We start from the raw sequence: 18,058 nt of genomic DNA, 5'->3' as shown, positions 1-18,058 counted from the left end.
TTTAGTAGTTTCATATTTAAGTAGCATCTTGTGAAAAAACAAAACAAGAACAAAACATGCTGTAGTTGCTCCTTATATAACGTTTTTTCTAAATTGAATTTGATGTATACTGCTGGTAAGGTATAAAGATAACACAACACTGGAATCCTACAAGTGCTAGTGAGGATTTTAGTGAGCAGTACCTAAATTTTAGGGGAGCGAGAGTTTTGTAAGAAAGCCTTTGAGCTTCAGATTATCTCGAGAAAAATGTGTCATTGCTGGTTTTCACCCGTGTGTGCTGCTGCCGTGGGGTCTCCGAGTGTTATTGTGAAGAATTAAGCAGCGAGAACCATCCAACACCCACTCGATGATGCAGCCACAATTTCAACCCAGTTTCCCAATGTAAATAGCCAAAGGGAGTTTATTGTATGGCAATATTTGCGTAATATTTGCATAACGCATTTTTATTAATAGATCTAAAGATAAGATAAAGGCAGAATAACCTAAATGTCAGGATCTTTAAGCAAGAAGGAAACCTGAGAACTGAAAAAGTCTCTTACCGTCAGCACGTACAGTCATTCTCTGTCCCCATAAGGGATGTACAGTGAAAACTGTTGCAAAATAAAACCAAAGAGCACATTGTCGATTCAGCTAAACCTAGCGATAAAACTGGTTTCAGAACTAGTCTGATGAAGTGCAATTTGATCAGATATTTCACGAACGGATTACTTTATTACTGATTGCACTAATGATTTGTAAATTAACTGCAACTCATTCTCCCTGAGTGACTGACTCAGTGGCATTTACCAACTTTTCACGTACCCCTTTTTTTAGGGGCTGAATTTGCAAAATGCTTCCCTCTAGCCCTTTGAGTTAAATTTTCGGCGACATTTGATGACAAGCGTAGCATGATTAATTACAAATTGTTCTTTAGGTGAATAGTGCATATTCTAAAACACAGCTTGTGTTTTTATAGCAGTTATTACCCCGCAGGCTGCAAAAGGGCTTTGGAGTAGGGAGTATGATTTCGGTTACATCATTGTAAATTCAGAAAACGTCAGTGATCTCAAAAGTGTGATTTTTGAAATTAGGTCAGTGGAAAAGAGATCAGAATCTGCTTTGCTACCTGAAAAGAAGCAAGTGCCAAAAGGGAGCGAAGTCTCTGCTTCCAGAAGGCTCTCATTTTTTTCTTTTGAAAGGAACATATTTGTCCAAAAAAAATAATTTATTTGTGACAGTGTGGGGGGGGTGAATAATAGAGCAAATTATAACCTGAATCCAGGCTGGATTATGGCAAGAAAGTCGGAGCATGGAATACTTTGTCTTGCTGATTGATCTGTAATGACCCAGGAGACCCACATTGCTGTTTCAGTTTGCACCATGATCGGCCAATGACTCAAAGCTATTTAGAAATTTCTTATATTTTATCTTCCAATTAAATTTCTTCAGTGTTTGGATTTTTGTTGCTGGCTAGTTGATCTTTTGATAGCTACAATGCACTTTTAAGTTGTCTGTTTTGTTGTTGTTTTTTTTTTCCTTCTGTTTTCTACCCTCTCATTACAGAATACATAGTTTTTGTAACCTGAATTTGAATTTAACTAAATTTCAAGGTTGAGATGATGATTGAGATTTTCTGGAGAGTATGTAGTTCTCTGTTGAATTCTCACTTCTTGTCACCAGAGGCTTTGAGAAGATAAGGATTACAGTCTGAAACCACTAGAAATTACAGGTCAGGAAATGGATGTGTGGTCTTGCAATAGACAGCATCAAACATGAAGCCCGAGCAGATAAGTTTAACGGAGAGTCCTCCCTTGTTAGGGCATGTTGAGAAGGAAACCATCAGAGAGGCAGTCATGGATGGCGAATACCTTTCAGGGTTTTGTTTTCAACGTTTGTATGCGATGGTTTTGCTTGAAGCATCTGAAAAGCAGCTTTTCAGTACCCCGAGCCTGTGACTCAGGAACGAGATGAGCAATAGTCACAGGGTTTTCATCTTTCCCTTCACTTTGGGCAGCACGTTTTGCATCCTGTTTGTGAGCAGCTCTGTGGCTTCTCATCGGAGAGCTTCCTTAAGCCTGCGATACTGTTCTCTTCCAGCCATTTTGGAGGACTCAAAAAAAAAAAAAAAAAATAACATGGTTTACATCTCCTCTAGGGTCTGAGAGCATTGCTCGGGTGGTGATCCCAGCTCCCAGTGATGCAGGAGAGAGTCCCGGGGGATGCTCACACTGCATCTCCCCAGGTTGCTTTCTGGCTTCAAGTCACTTGGCCAAATTACCATTATTTGAAACTGTTAGGGCTGAAGTATGTTTGAATTGTTCTTTAGCTTTATCTACTGCCGGGAAAAGGTAGAAACTTATATAAAAATGAATAAATTACCTTGTATGGGCATATCCCCTAACGTGTGGAAGAATGATGTACTTAAGAGTGTGTAAAGTAAAGCTGCTTTTAAATATCTGATTGAAAACAAAACAATAAATTAAAAATACAGGTTTTTTTTTTTGAAGTCTTGCACGTTTTGATTCATTTAAAAATTACACACTCTATCTTCTAATGGTTGAAACTAATAGCTGTGATAATTTTGTCATGATAATTGTTAAGTAGCCTTTTCTGAAGTAAACTCATTAATATAATATGAAGGATTAATTTCATGGGAAAAATGAAGACACTGTAAGGCCTTGCAATATGTTTCTGCTTTTTCCAGTATCCTTTTCTTAAAGAAAATAAAACAAGGTGTATTTCTAAAATGAAATATTTCTCTACTGTCATTTTCAGAATCCAAACGGATCTGAAGTACTTGGAAAATGAGCGTTCTTCTCATTGAAGCCTTTTATGGTGGTTCCCACAAACAGCTGATGGATCTTCTCCAGGAAGAGCTACAAGAAGACTGTGTCCTCTGTACGCTCCCTGCCAAGAAGTGGCATTGGAAAGCCCGGACTTCTGCTCTTTATTTCATGCAAACAGTGCCAACGAGTGCTGATTACAGGTAACCCAGGAACTGAGTAATTTCAGAGCTCAAATTACAGAGGGGCCTTCAACCAGGTCTCTTGAGCTGAATCTTCAGTTCTGTGCATGCAAGCGTATATGCGCAAGCAAATGGAGACTTGCAGTGGAGACTTACAGTGGAGACTTACAGGTCTTGCGTTGACCTCTTGGGATATAAATATAGGAAATTACTGCCGTGTTTGAGAGTTTCTCAGACTGCTTTGTCTTGCATTGCTAGTCCTTGAAAGTCTCTAAGAGTGCAAGTATATGGATACCTGTTTTTGTACATGTATATGTACATCTTATTTTAAAATTATCAAGTGAATTCAGTAATACTGAAAGATTTAAACTGTGCTTCTCAGATTAGGTTGAAAGATGGCACAGATGTGAATACTGCAAGCTTCCTCAGTTGCCCTCTGATGTATCTATTAGGAAGTCTGATTTATGAGAGTGTACTACTCAGGCTGACCTGGAGCAGTTTTATCTTAATGACGGCCCGGTTCTGTAATGTGCCAGCAACTGTGGATGTCAATTATGCATTTATGTAAGTGGCAAATTTCTATCAGCTAGAACCTGGACTGATAAAAGCAGACTATTTAGGTCAACAGATAGCTATCATGTAGTGAGAATCAGTCACTCCAGAACCAGGCTGTCTTTAAACCCAGTGTTTTTGCTTGGCCTACCTGATGAGTTGAGATGTGGTAAGATGATTGTATGGAGCAGCGACGTATCACGCGGCGCGGTGCGTGCTCCGCTCGGGGCGCGCAGCAGAGCACCAAAGCGTGGGTAGTAAATGTGCACTCGGTTGACTTTGCACCTTTGTGGAGAGAGACCGTTCATGCACGGGGATGTTTTAGCACTAGCAGCTGCTTTTCAGCCACAGAATGAACTTCAGCAGGACTGTGAACACCCCTAAATGATGCGCTAACTAGTTACAGTTCAGAACTGGGTCTGGTATTTGTTACCAGGAGCAAGTAGACATAGTTGGCTGGGGAAGGAATATGCTTTTTCAAGAGTAGATCTTGTGCTATAGAAGGCTGCATTTGAACAGTGTTACCCAACACAATGTCTAATCCGTTTTGGAATGCATACTCATAAATGTACACCTTTTCTGCGCCTGCTTCTGGCTTGCATTTAAAATAAGATCCCATTGCAAGCCAAATGTTATAATTAATTTTCCCCGGTTTGTCTTGTGCGAGGCATTTAGCATTGGTTTCCTATTGCTTTCCTTTTGCAACAATTTTGTTTTGGAGGAGTGTATATGACAAACTGTTATGTAAATTTGTCTTGTATCACAACCACATCCTCCAACGCATCGCAATGTTATCTGTGTTCCTTCAAGGTCAGCAGCCCAAGCTGTCCAGCACTAACTGTATTAAACTAATCAGACATCACTCATAGACATACATTTCATTAGTTTAACTTACAGTTACATTGACCTAAGATAACTTAACTCCAATTTGTCAAATAACCCACATCTTGGGGGAACGGGGAGGGAATGATGACAAAAAAAACTGAAAACCCCACAAAAAAACCCAACAACCCAACAAAAAAAAACTCAACCCAGCAGCTTGAAAACTCACTTGAAGTTAATAAACTTGCAATCTGTCATAGACTTATGTGCAAATATAACCTTTACTGACAGCAAATAAATCTGGTCTAACCAATAGAGCATCTTAAAGAGAGGAGAGCTTTTTCTTTGGTGTTGCTGTTAGGGTTTGATCAGACAGAATCAAATAGTCAAAGTTCACAAAGATGCGATGTTTAAAAAAGAGTATGTACCTTATCCTCGCAGGCAGGATAAAATTTTAGGAACGAGGGCTGATGTGACTGGTGAGAGGAAAACTGATTTAGAGGTACCTTCTACTTTACTTGCACATTTTTAATGTTTGTTTTGTAATTGAATGTTTCAAGTATTTTCTTAAATTGAAAGTATAAGTGCATAAGACTACAACCTAATGAGGCTAACTACTCTCTCCTATTAGAAAAAACATTGATTAAAATTAACATTGATTCTTTTATTTTTAGCTTGCTAGTAACCGTTTAAGATCTGCTTCCCAGGTAGTAGTTTGTTAAGACAAAATTCTCATTGGTAACTGGCAAGAGTGTGTGTTTTGCATTACACACTTGAAATATTTCAGCCTTCTTGTGAGGTCGTGGGAAATACCACGTTTGCATTATTTATAATATTGACATTATTTATAGAATAAAAATTTTCTAAGTGATTTTCGTAAATGTGACATTTCTTAAATACCTTGTTTCTATTTGTGCATTTAATAATACAGAAAGGTCACAAATATTTCGAGTGCAAACACTTGGTAACGGAGCTGCATTACTAAATTTTTATTTTCAAACTGTACTTTATTTCAAGGTGCTGGTATGTATGAGAAAGAATACTGATGCTAATAAGTCTGATATTGCTATACATCTTTGCAGCAGTAGTATACATACGTTTTAAAAGATCTATGCTTTTATACATATAAGTTGATTATGGGAAGGAAGCAGGTTTGTTAGTTTTCAAGTGAAGTTCAGTGAGTTAAGGAACAGTCTTAAAAAGTGCTTTTGAATCAGACTAAACAGTGCAGAATCATAGCTGTTAAACTCTCTGGTCACTGCAGAATATCTGAATTTGTGATGAACTTGCAAATACTTTTAATGGAGAACAGACATGTACTCCTGTGAGCAGGGCTTAAAGCCAAATTGATAACGAGCAGTGCATCTAATGTTACTGTTGTCAACCATGCGGTCAGTGTCTTGGTGTTCAATAAAATGATGTTCCCATGCAAAAATGAGATTTACCCAGAACGGTCACAGGGAGAAGAAGGTGCCCTCACCCTTCAAGGGGAACACGTGTAGCTATTACGGAGGGTGTCGGACACAGTATTTTATCCACAGCAGTGCATAGATTTCTGTTGTTTCCCCGATGCAAAGGCTGCTCTGTGTTTCTCTAGAAAAACGTTGCTTTTTCTGGTTTCGTGGCTTCATCGTGCAGGGTGTTGTTAAACCAGCTCACGACTTCATTCATCTTCTTAAAGGAGGACAGAAGCCCTGATGAATGGGGAAGATCAGGCGCACAGCAGGTCCCTCCAACTTGGAAGGAGGTTTTTGAAGGTGGCTTACTTGGCTAGTAAATTTGAAATGGTCTAATATATTGATGTACAGCAGCCACAGAGCTGAGCATTTTTAAGAGCTTTCTTAATTGCTATAGAGACACTCACATGATTTTTCCTTAATTGGAAAGAAGGTGTCTGTTTGGACGTTGCATTAGTACAAGGAGTTTCATCCTTGTGGTGGCAATTTCCAACTCACGGCCTTTGGAATGTACTCAAAAAGGGCAGAATTACTGTCTGCTTTCTCTAGACAAGTTTTTCAACAATTGCAGAGTTTTGTTAGCAGTTGATAGAATATTATCATCTTCATTCCGTAAATTAGGAAGGTCCAGCAGATAGATGTGACCTCCTCAGGCTGCTGGCAGTCTGCAGAGCTGCTGCGTTGTCTGCTTTGTCACCCAGCTTGCTTCAGACAGCTTAAATTCTTTGATTAATGTAGATGTCTGATCTTGTCTAAAGTTGTTTTCCATAGCACATAGTGACCATTCAGTAATTCGAGAAAGCATGTAACAAAAAAGAATTTTTTTAGCCTTTTTTTTTCTTTTTAATTCAAGGAAAGTTCTCAAATTTGAAAATACTGTTGCAGAATTTAATAATTAAAAAACCAATTACTTTTCTTTTTTCTGTAATTCTATTCTTTATTACCATGAATGATCTTTTACATTTCAAATAATAGAACAGTTGATATGACACACTAGACAAAAGCATTTTATATTTTAGGGGCTATCCTCTACAGAAAGTAATTCAAACGAAAAAAGTTAGTACTATAAGACTTAGATCTGCAAAACGGAGAGACTAAATGCAGTGTAGCTTCCAGTTTGTTTTAATAGCACTGCTAGATTATTTTAAATATATATATAAATATTATGTGTAACATTCAGTATTGCCCCCCAGGTAGCTGTTCATATAAATAAAGATTTTATTTGTAACAGACTCTAGCCCTGAAATACCCCTAGGGTAAATGTTAGCATATATATACCCCTTGATATTTGACAACTATATTTTAAAGACAAACTCTATGCTTTTTACGTTTTACAAAAGAGAAAACAAATCATTGTTTTCAATTAATAGAGCTCGGAAAAAAAAAATGGGGGGGGTAGTGTTCAGCAATGTATAGTATATTCCAACAGTATATAATGTAGATGTGGTTTGGGTTTTGGGGTTTGTGTGTTATTTTTTTTGTTTGTTTGTTTCGGTTTTTTTTGTCCCCCCCCCCCCGCCCCCCCCATAACCTGTTAAGACTACTAGATTTAGGATTGTTTCTGATCTGATGCTTTCATTCTGTTCTATAAGGAGAAAATGCATTATTATAGAGTGAATTCTTTAACTGATGGACTGGTGTCGCCTAAATGTCATCTTAAAAACAGTGATCCTGTAAATTTTTATTTCAGTGAGTAGTTCAGTCCCACTGAAAACATAACACAGCTTGCATGTGCGAGTGTTCGTAAGCTAGAGTACTTACTGTCTTCTAGATATATTCTTTTCAAAAAGATACCTGCACGTAATATGTCCTGGGGAAAATGTTTGAAGATGTGAATTGAAGCAAGGCAGGGCAAATTTCAGCCTTTTCATTAAAGCATCATTCATAGATGCCCATTTGTGCTGGGAACGTTTCTTTTTACGTCTTTATGTCAAATACTGGAAGTACATCTTTTTATAATCCTTGTGGGAAGTGGAATAATGTCGCTGCATTAGAGGCCTTTCCAGAATTTGGCCCTAATAACACTCAGGTAAGAAATAAATAAATTGTATGTGTGAGTAGTACATTAGTTAACTAAAAGATAACCATGTACCTGCAAATTAAAAAAAAAAAAGTTTACCTGATACTATTTTTTTTTGGTGTATTTTATGGTGTTTGCTTCTGTATATAGGTAAATAAAACTTGACTCTCATTTATGGTATCGACTACTAAGAGTGTGTATTTTGGTCTTACTGCTCAGCTTCGCTAGGTTTGAAGATGGGACGTGGCTCACCTCCTTGGAATTGCTGAATAATTTTCTGCCCAGAGCTGCTCTTAGTTTCAGGCCGTTTCTTTGTTGCTCAGTGTAAAGTTAAGAAGCGTTTGTGTGTTTTAACTGCAGTTTTATGTCAGATGCAGTGGAACGTGCTCCTAGAGAATAGACTGGTGAGTTGTCCTTTGTACTTTGATTAGCTGATATAAAGGCATGAAGACATAAGGTGACTAAATGTGAGAGCCAGTATCCCCTAAAGTCAGGGTTCAGGTCTCCTCTTTGATTAAAAATACCATGTGGGCGTTACTTATTTCTGTAGCCTCACCGATGGGTGCAAATAATGACATTTTTACCTTGCTGTAGAGATGTCCAAGCCAGGAATGACAAAAATTCTTCATTTAAAGGGGCAAAGCACACTGAAAGGAGGGTGCAGGAGACGTTGCTTGGCCCTGTGCTCTTCTTGCATGCTGCCTAGCTGAGTAAAGGGTCATTACTACTTTAACGTCATTATTGCTAAACTTGCTTGCCTTTTTTTTTTTTTTTTTTTTTTTTTAACAAATCAGTTGAGTTCACCAAGGTTAGTTCACACGGGCTCGTGCAAACGCATACACATTCGTCCTGCCCACGCTTTGAACTAGCTGGTTGGGAGCTAGCTTCGCACCGGGGGCCAGATGGCCGTCCCAGCGCCACGTTGAGCCTAAACCAATAAACCCTACCGAGATACGAGACACAGGCACCATGTACTGAGCTAAAACAACTTTGTGACTTCTGACCAGAGCTGGCTGGTGTCCAGCCAGCTTAAAGCGTAAACAAAGAGAATATAATTCCATATGGAATGGCATGAAGCTCCACCACTTATCACAGAAGATGCCCTCCACTTCTGTAGCCCGGGAAAATAGAGGGTGTCCCAGCTTGAATAACGGGTGTGAAATTCTCTCTGATGAGCGAGAACTTGGAGGCCATCTGATGCTGGAAGTACGTAACGTGGGAACGTACATGTAAAACTGGGGTTTGTGTGATTTAGATGAGTATCGCCCAAAATCTGTTCTGAAAACTTCTGAAAATGTTATCGTTCAAAGTAAACTTCTAAGGAAAAGCATACAATCGAATGTATTTGAGAGTGATTTTTATCAGAACACTAATATAAAGCAATGCTTTGATAAAGTTAAAAGAAAAATGTTTAAATTCCGTAATTGATTTTTTTTTTAATTGGGAAGATACTGTAAATAAAGGTAAAAAATTAAGTAATCCGGTAAAAAAATTAATCCAGTAAAAAATTAGGTAAGGTCTAAGGGCAAAATCGTTTCCTGTTGAGGGTAACAGCACTGCTGTGGTTTCTCTGCTCACAATTAGACTGCTAAAATTTCCTTTTCAATATGATGGAGAGAGGCTGCCTGAAAGTTTTCATGAAGCTGGCGAAAGAGGTGGGATCTCCTTTGTCGGGCAGAGTAATTACTTTGCTGCCGCGGCACAGAGGGGCCAGAAACAATGTTCTGGTGCTCGGAGTCCTCGTACAGTACGGCGATTTAAGAGCAAATGTTTTTATGCTTAGGTCTGGCTACATAAAAACTTGGGGGGGAGGAATCCAATAACAACAACCCCCCCCCCCCCCCCCCTTTAAGAAACAGGACAAATAATTTCCTAAGTAAACTACCTGAAATTTATTCAGGCAGACAGCAATGTGATCTTAAACATTCACTTTGCATTAATCAACTTTGCCTCAGATAAAATGCTGGCAGATGGTAGCTATTCATTTTAAAAGTGACAGGTTTTCTTTACGTTTTTGTGTGGAAACCCCCACATGCACGCTTCCCTCCAAAAACTTTAGTTGTTTAATTTGTCCAACATGCTTTTTTTTTTTTAATACAGTCCCGTTATTAGGCAATTTCACAATTTGGATAGTTAAAAGAGGTTTTAGATTAATTTAAATGCAGGCGCCTTCCTTTGAAGTCAGTGGAAGTATATATATGATCTCAAATTTGGCAGAAATAAGATGGGAATGATGAGCACAATGGAAGGAGAAGTGCAGGACCGGGGAGGACGCTGGTTGGGACTGTTGGGAGATCTGTAGAAAGTGCTAATGTGAAATGGCAGTTGTCTGTTTGATGTGTAGAAGATTTGCTGAAATTTCAGAAAAATATTCTGATGAGACAAGGAAAGAACAGTCTGTTTTTTCAAACCCTAGCATGTGTTTTCCTTTATGTTCTCAAGTGCCGGGTGAAATCCTTATTTTTCTTTCTAAAATGAATTTTATGAATCACCTGGAGAATTGATATTTACATTGCTGGCAGTAAAATGTAATGAAATTGTGCATTATGATTCAGTATTTCTACACTTAGGATTTTAATGAGTATTTTATCTGTCCTTTTAAATGGTTGCTGCGTATATATTTTATTTCTAGATTAGTTATGGATTACATTTCTATTTTGGAATAACAAACATATGCAGTACTATATTGTAAAGGATATGATACTTTCTATAATTCATTGTCATTCTAGTCCATAACACTAATTTGATCTTCCAAAGGGAAAGAAACAAAGCTTTTTGGTTTGCATCTAATAAAGAGTAAGATCTTGATTTTTTTTTCCTTTTTTTATGTGCTGCTTTTTTCCTAATCTCAAATTATTTTTTTTGCACTGAAGAAGTAAACGATACAAATTTTTTTCAGATACTTGGTTTGCACATGATTTGGATTTATAGCTTTATATTCCAGTGTCATAAATAACTATCTTTGTTAATAAGTACTCACAGCCTGGCCGCATTTTGTGAATTGATACACAATGAAAAGAAATTTCATGTTACGCAAACTGTTTTTAGCAAAATTAATGTTAATGTAGGTCTTCTCCCAAACTGTTTTTAGCAAAAGACCTACATTAACATTAATTTTTTTTTTTTTCTTTTTGCAAACATTAACCTGACCCAAGTATATTGAAGTTTGAAAGTCTTGGTTCAGGCAGCTGGGGACATCTCAGTTGCCAGTCTACACCAGTCCAAGAATTCAGTTACCTGGTTACCTTTAGTCACCCAGCTCAGCCCGAGCGCCCGTGCCCGAGAGCTCGGTACCTTCCTCAGCTGGTTTCGCTTCCACTCGCGCCGTAACTCCTCACCTTGACTCCGTTGACTACAACCGCCGTGACCACTGGGTAGGGGCTTTCTCTGATGTGCTTGGGTGGTACAGACTGGAAGTTCAAGCAATGTGTCTACAGATGCTTTTTCACACCAGCTGTGGGCTCTTAGCATCTCCTGTGGGTGGCCATCAGTTTCAGTGTGGATTTTGAAGGCACTAACCAGGTCCATGGTCACTCTAGAAAATGTGCCCAAAGGTGTTTTCTGGTTTTATCTCCTTGATTCCTCTGAGATTACAACTGTATATGAAATTGTAACATGCACATGACCGCATAAGCAGGTGGTACCTGTTACCAACTAGTGCAAATTGATAGGGTTGTGGAGAGGCGGTAGAGTGAAATGGTGCTCCTGGTCCAACGTCCACGCAGCGCGTTATTTCAGGGGGTTTTACTTCCGACTAGGTGTAAGAACTAGGTGTAAGAACTAAGAACTAGCCTAGTTCTTAAGGACCGCATGTCCATAAGATGAGGCTGGAGTCCATTCAGCGCTCTCCAGGAGCATCCCCTCCTGGCTGAGTTTCTGAAGGGATACCATTCATAGGCTTGGAGACCGGTCTGATGTGAGCTGAGGGACGCTAGGCGAGGATGGTTGTGAGGGTCCGCTTCATAACTGCTCTTCTGAATCAAACTGAAATGCTAACCTAAATTGACCCGTAAAATACTTGATTTTGTGGTTTATGGTGTCATTTCTTCCCTAAACATACACCATACACCTAGGCTGTAGTTTGATTACAATCTATATGCCAAATTATGGTGCGATGGAATGTGTTTAATTTAAGATGGACTTCTGACTCCCCCAAACTGCAGTTTGATCAATTTATTTCCTCCTCCTCTTCCCTCTTACACTGCTCAGCCCAAATATCTTGTGAATGATACCTGTTATTGGTATGCTTTGAATCATTATGATGATAAATTTACCCTATCTTCAAAAAAAATATTGAGAAGCTATGTAAATTATGTCTATTCGTTTGAATATCTTTGGTAAATACAAAGCAACCAAAAGGCTTTTGGTTTTGCTTGTCATTCTATAACGAAGGTTTTTGCAATCTCCTTATTCCCTTGGACAGTATTTTCCCTTTCTTCCCTTTGTCCTTTGTCCCTGTCTTTTCCTCCCTTCCTCCTGCACACATACTCAGATGGTCCAGTGGACACAGTCATTTTAAAGGATGCTTTCCATTGCAGAGCAGGTTTTTTTTTTAATTGTTTATGTTTATAACCTTGCCTACATGTTCGTCATTTTTTGTTTTAGCTCTCTTAATTTCCGTTTTACTTGTTGCACGCTGGAGCTTATATTTCTGTCTGATAGCAACTTGAAGAAAACGAAGGAAACAGCAGTGGACGCAACATCAAAAGCAAATACGTGATTTTCTTTTTGCAGAAGAATTATTGGAAGAATTTATACCTGTTAACAGTATTGTTTCTAATAATTAATGTGAGGAAAGACGTATCTATAGCGGGCCTGATGTTTCTCTCACACCAATTTTACCTGATGTAACTACTTAAATTGTTTAAAATAATGATTTATCAAATGTTTTTTAAAAAAGGTGTAAATCATTATAAGTAAAATAATAGAAAATGTATCTTAACTAATTTTTGTTGCAGTTAAGTGTTATTTCTATGAGTTTTGTTAACTTTTTTTTTTAACATACATTCTGCATATAATGAAGATGTGTGTCTATTTGGAATGTGGCGAAATCTTCATGGAATTAAGTATTATGTAATAACATGAAGAAATCTTGGAATCCATATAATACTAGGTATATTATATATATGGAAGAATTAAAGAAATTGAAGAGGAGTAATTTGAGAACATCTGCAATTTTTTATTTATGTAAGAGAATATCCCATTTTTAATTAAAGATGGAATTTAAGAATGATAAATGGGACCATTATCTAGTAGCAGTTAGTTTGCAGGCATTTTTTTTCCTACTGTTCTGCAGATTGCTGCAGGTTTGACAGTGCCTTTGGCTTTTGTGAGCAAAATGCATTTCCTACTCGTGACAGAATAGTTGTAACTCACTAAACAGGGAACAGTTATCATGCGTAGCGACATCTCTATGTTTAAACCCTGAGGAACAGAATTATTTTAAACTGTGCATATGCAGAAATTTCCTGGTAATCAATTTTATTAAAAACGTAACAGCTAAAAATTTTATATGCCAAATGAATTTGGAGAAATAGTGCTAAGGATACTAAACTTATGCAAGAAGAGGAGATGAATTTCGGGGAGAATTGTAACGAAGGCATTATCTTTTATTTTATTTATCTTTTTAGAGTGAAATGATTCCTAAATTAACTGAGAAGGAGAATTTCTCTTACTATAGCTATACAGTAATAAATTGTAGATCAGTCAAAATAAGATGTTCTTTCTGAAGGAGGTATGCTACATCGTCCTGTTTACAGTGCCAGACATAGCTTCTGTCTGCCTTGTAGCCATTGACAAAAAAAGGAATGTGTGCTTTAGACCTGTTTTCCTTCAAGGATGTCCAGTTCGACTCGACACAGGCTGAGGCTCATGTTGAAGGTTAATAGGTGTGCGTGGGGAAGGGTAAAGGTTTTGGCTAGACAGCTTGCAGAGGTTCTCTAAAAACAGCCTATTTCGCCATATTTGGCAAGTTTTTGAAGTTTTTTGGTCTTCAGTAGTAGGCTGACCTTTTTCTTGTTTGTTCTTTTTTTTGACTTTAGCCCTTAAATTACTCGCTTATGCTATCCTCATCCTAGACTGAAGTTGGTTCTGAATTATTGTTACATCCACAAGTCTTAGCTGTGTGGTATCAAAGTGGGAGCAAAAAAGTTGGGTGGGTGCTTTGGGAGTAGCTTGAGTTAGCCCGGTATTGCCATCAGGTGTTACGCATCTCTTGGTATACCTGACTCTCAGTTATCCCAGGAGCAAATGGTAACTTCATACCTGCCCGTGTATCATACAACTCATGCCTGCTGACCCTGCTGGTTTTGCTGTTTCTCTCCATTACTTTCACAAAACTTCAGTATCCTAATTGGGAGTGAAGTTCAGTTGTGTGGGGTCTATTGACCATTGTGTTTACTGATCACTTTAGATGATGTCTTTGAGATATTGGTCAAGAGACCTATATGGAAGAGGACTTGGTTACAGAGTCCTCATAGCTAGCTACTCCAGACTGTTGCGTTACCATCTACTCCATGCTATGCAGGTGGAGTCTGATTTGCAGTAGTGCTTACTCTTGTGAGGTTTAATGCCAGCCTTGCAAAGATCCAATGCCGGATCTTGTGGCCTCAAGCTAGTTTGGAATCAGACTTTAGTGTTTGCTGTGGCTGTTGAAGCATTCAGGTCTGAAGTGCTTTAGACCCAGATCTCTAGTCTTGCCCAAGAAGACAGAAGCTCTCTAGGCAGAGGTGGTAGAGAGCAGTTTCAGAATGGGAAAGCCAGAGTCTAATGCTGTTGTTCAAAATTGCATCCTGAGTTAGAAATGATAAAACCTACCTTTTCTTCCTTTGTGTTTTTTTTTTTTTTAACATGGAGCAGAGAACCTAGAGAGTGGTCTTGCATTGAATTAATACTCATTCTAGTGTAAATAAATTGAAAAATACTTGTATATATTTTTGCTTATCAATAGAGAAAAAAAAATCTAGATTTTTAATGTGCTATGCTATGTTATGATGAGTAGAGTATACATTCAGTATTAAAAAGTAGGAATCTATACTTTTAAAATACTTTTTTCCAATGTTAACGTGGAAGGTCATTGACATTGTGGATTGCATGGGGTCTCTGGAGTTCAGGCGTGTTTGAGGAGAGTATTTATGGTGTCTCTGTACCTCCTGCCATTAGCAGGCATTTTTCAAGGGACTGTTCTTAGATTATATTTTGCACGTGACTCTTTTCTTAGATACTGATTGGGAAAAAGTGAAGGATAGAATAGTTTTTTCCCGTGCCTTCAAGAGGTCCATTGGTGGGTGATGAGCCCGGTGTGTTCAGGGCATGGGTGGATCGGTACGTCTGAGCGAGCGGGGTGAATGAATTGGTGGCAGGGAGGGAGGCTGAGATACTTGTGTGCTTCCTGCGTTTTTAAGCAGTATAAAGGATATTTCAGCTGTTGAGATGAAGCTCAGCAGCTGCTCTGAAAACTCCTAAGAAAAAACAGGGGCCTGAATTTTCTTTATCTCGAGCATCTGCCTCTGACCACAGATGTTGCTGAGGCTCTGCATTTCTCTTAACTGGTAGTCTTTGAATTACACGGTCGATACATAGTCATAACGAGAATATTTTTTATTGGATAAGATGGGACTCGAAGATAATATTCTTACCTATTAATTGCTAGGTACATACTAAGACTCTGAATCATGTAGGGGAAGGTACAAAAACTGTATGCACGAAGTAAATGCGTTGCAGTGGAGGAAAACAACCGCGCAGCCACGCTCTGGGCTGTTACAGCATCGCTGTGGTATTTGCTGTCCCGTTATCTCTTTAGCTCACTTTTCCTCAGTGTATTTTGGTCCATACTGAGCGTGGTGGTTTGGTTTTTTTTTTTTGTCTCCTAGCACGTGCTGTGGAATTTAAAACTGTAACTTCATTAACTCTCCTGTGTAGTATCTTTAATTTTATCTCTAAAATGCCAGTGTTACGGAGGGGTTTGTCGTGTGAGCGGTCGTATACTTCATGTAGAATATTCTGTGTTTTTGCAGATTGCCAGTATTAACATGCCAGAGCAGCCTGCTGACCATGAAGCCCAACCACGCTTGTTCTATTAGCTGTACTTCTTTAGTTTTTTCCTCAGATGGATAACCAATATGGAACATTCTGTCCACAGAAGTCTTATTAAAGAGGTTAGAGCATCCTGCTAATTAGGAAAAACTAATTAGGCAGATTGTTGCGCCTGTAACCAGAATTTTATATTTTAATGGATTTTGAAATGTGGTATACTCACTTTTGCTATTGTAAAATACACTTTTCTTTTAAATGTCTGGAAATAGTCTTCCTGAGGAGATTATGCACTCAGAGTAAGAAAGCAGTAACACTTTAATTTTTGAATTTATTACATAAACTATAGAAAAATATATGCTGTAAAATTGATGAAATCATTAATTCGTACCGGCTCCTTACTGTGGCAGTCGAAATTGTTTTGTTACCTTTCTGTTGGTAGATTTGAAGTTTTTTAACTGCTCCAAAGAGGAGTTGGATTAAGTTCGTATGAAGAAACAATATAGTTTGTGGCTGCATTAAAATTAGGCTGGTGGTACCCAGATCTCACAAATTACTCTTTGGCTGCTTCAAGCTAAAATTCATTGACCGCTGTTTCACTGAGTCTTGGGAATTTTATTATGTTTAAAAGCTGGATCAAACCCATTTGTGAGTGCTCTTGCAGTGCTGTTATGGACTTTTGGTCTGGAAGCTGAAAAAGCCGCCCATTCGCAGCTGTGGGGTGACCTGGAAGCAAAACCATTGGGGTGGGTTGGGTTTTCATGGTTCGCATCTTAATTCCTGCTAGGTACAAATGGCCCGTGCTGGGGCCTTTCCTTGGTTTACAAGGTGCCATGTGGAAAGCAAGGGCTGTTTGTGGCTGGGGAGAAAAAGTCTGGTTTGGGATACACTTAAAATATATATATTGAAGATGGATTTCTCCTTAATGTCTACTTTTGAACTTTTTTCAGCTATGCCGTGCTACGAACTTAAATTAGTCTTAACCTTTTTTCAGGCTTGTCATTCTGCATTTTGCAAAATGCTTTGGCTTGTGGATAAACCATGTAGCCGGGAGCTGTGGGCAGTGACCTGCCGTCTGTCTCGGGACCATCCTTTGAGATGTAATTCAAGATACAGATGTTGAAATTGGTGAGACGAGGTTGGCGGCCATCTGGATGTCGGCCATCTGCTCCTTCCTGCAGAAGCGGGGAGTGATGTGTTTGAGGGTCCGTGCCCCTTCTTGTCACAACCTGAGTCAAGACGATTCAGAATTGCGTCTTTTGAAGCCTGATTTGTGAATATTGGATTGCCAAGTGCTTGGCACTTAGTGATGTAAGGGGCTAGAAGGGGAAAAATGGACAAATACTTCTAGACAAGTAAGATTTAGAAATGAGCTGTATAAAAGGACTTCAGTAAAGCACTGAAGGCTTAAGATCGTATAGCTCAGGTCTAGCAATGTGGAGGAAGAAACCATGGAGCAAAGGGCAATGCAGCTTGCTATGCTAACTGATGGAAAACGGACAGTAGTGTCCCATCGGGGCACGGGGCTTGCTAATTATTTTGCGAACGCATCAGGAAATATGCTCAGATGCTGTGGATGTCTTTCCATATGAAAGCAGAACTATGAATACGGGGACTGGAGGATGGAGCAATTCGATCTGGTCCATTTAAAGGAAAGCCTTCCTGCTTCAGTCCAAGGAGGCTGAAAAGAAGCCAAAAATACTGCGAGACTTGTTTTTGTGGCGTCAGCCTCTGCCACCGCCAGACCTTCTGTATTTGCTGGAGTGTCAGCTCTGGCTTTGGCGAGTCAGATTTGTGTTCAGCATCTGTGGTGACCTGTAGATTCATACCCTTCCATGCTCCTGCAGTTTAGTCTTCAACCTGAAATCTGGGACTATCATCAACCAGACGGGTCTAGGTAGTTAGCATGATGTCATGTCTCTTAAGCAGTTTATGGAAAAAGGGATGAAATTGATGGCAATAAATATTTTAGATTGTTTTTGTTTGGCTTCCTAAGGAGAAGAATTTCCTTAGGTGAGAGGTTATTTTGCAAGTGACTCCGCTGTATGATGTATCGATGGTTTCACTACATAGGAAGCTTCTCTCCCTTCAGTGTCATAGGTTGAAACTGATACTTGCACTTAATAGCTTTACAGATTCTTGTTTAATTACTGATCATTCTTCTGAAGTGGATGACTCATTTAGCCTTCAGCGATCGGAGGTGTTCTGGCCCTCCATATAACTCTACACATA

At 38.8% G+C, this 18,058-nt stretch overlaps 1 protein-coding gene across 2 annotated transcripts in view; it reads left to right on the top strand.

Annotated features, from left to right (window-relative positions):
* GTDC1 (glycosyltransferase like domain containing 1) overlaps window positions 1-18,058 on the top strand; it is a 159,765-nt gene that overhangs the window by 31,745 nt on the left and 109,962 nt on the right. For both annotated transcript variants that reach the window (XM_082312088.1, XM_082312087.1), the window contains exon 2: window positions 2,755-2,965. In XM_082312088.1, the coding sequence (XP_082168214.1) occupies window positions 2,784-2,965 (182 nt within the window). In that variant the 5' untranslated portion in view covers window positions 2,755-2,783. The remainder of the gene's footprint in view (window positions 1-2,754; window positions 2,966-18,058) is intronic.

The sequence above is a fragment of the Platalea leucorodia genome (genome assembly GCF_965183815.1).
Source record: "Platalea leucorodia genome assembly, chromosome: 5".
NCBI classification, from domain to species: Eukaryota; Metazoa; Chordata; class Aves; order Pelecaniformes; family Threskiornithidae; genus Platalea; species Platalea leucorodia.
This window is presented reverse-complemented; position numbering and strand designations above follow the sequence as displayed.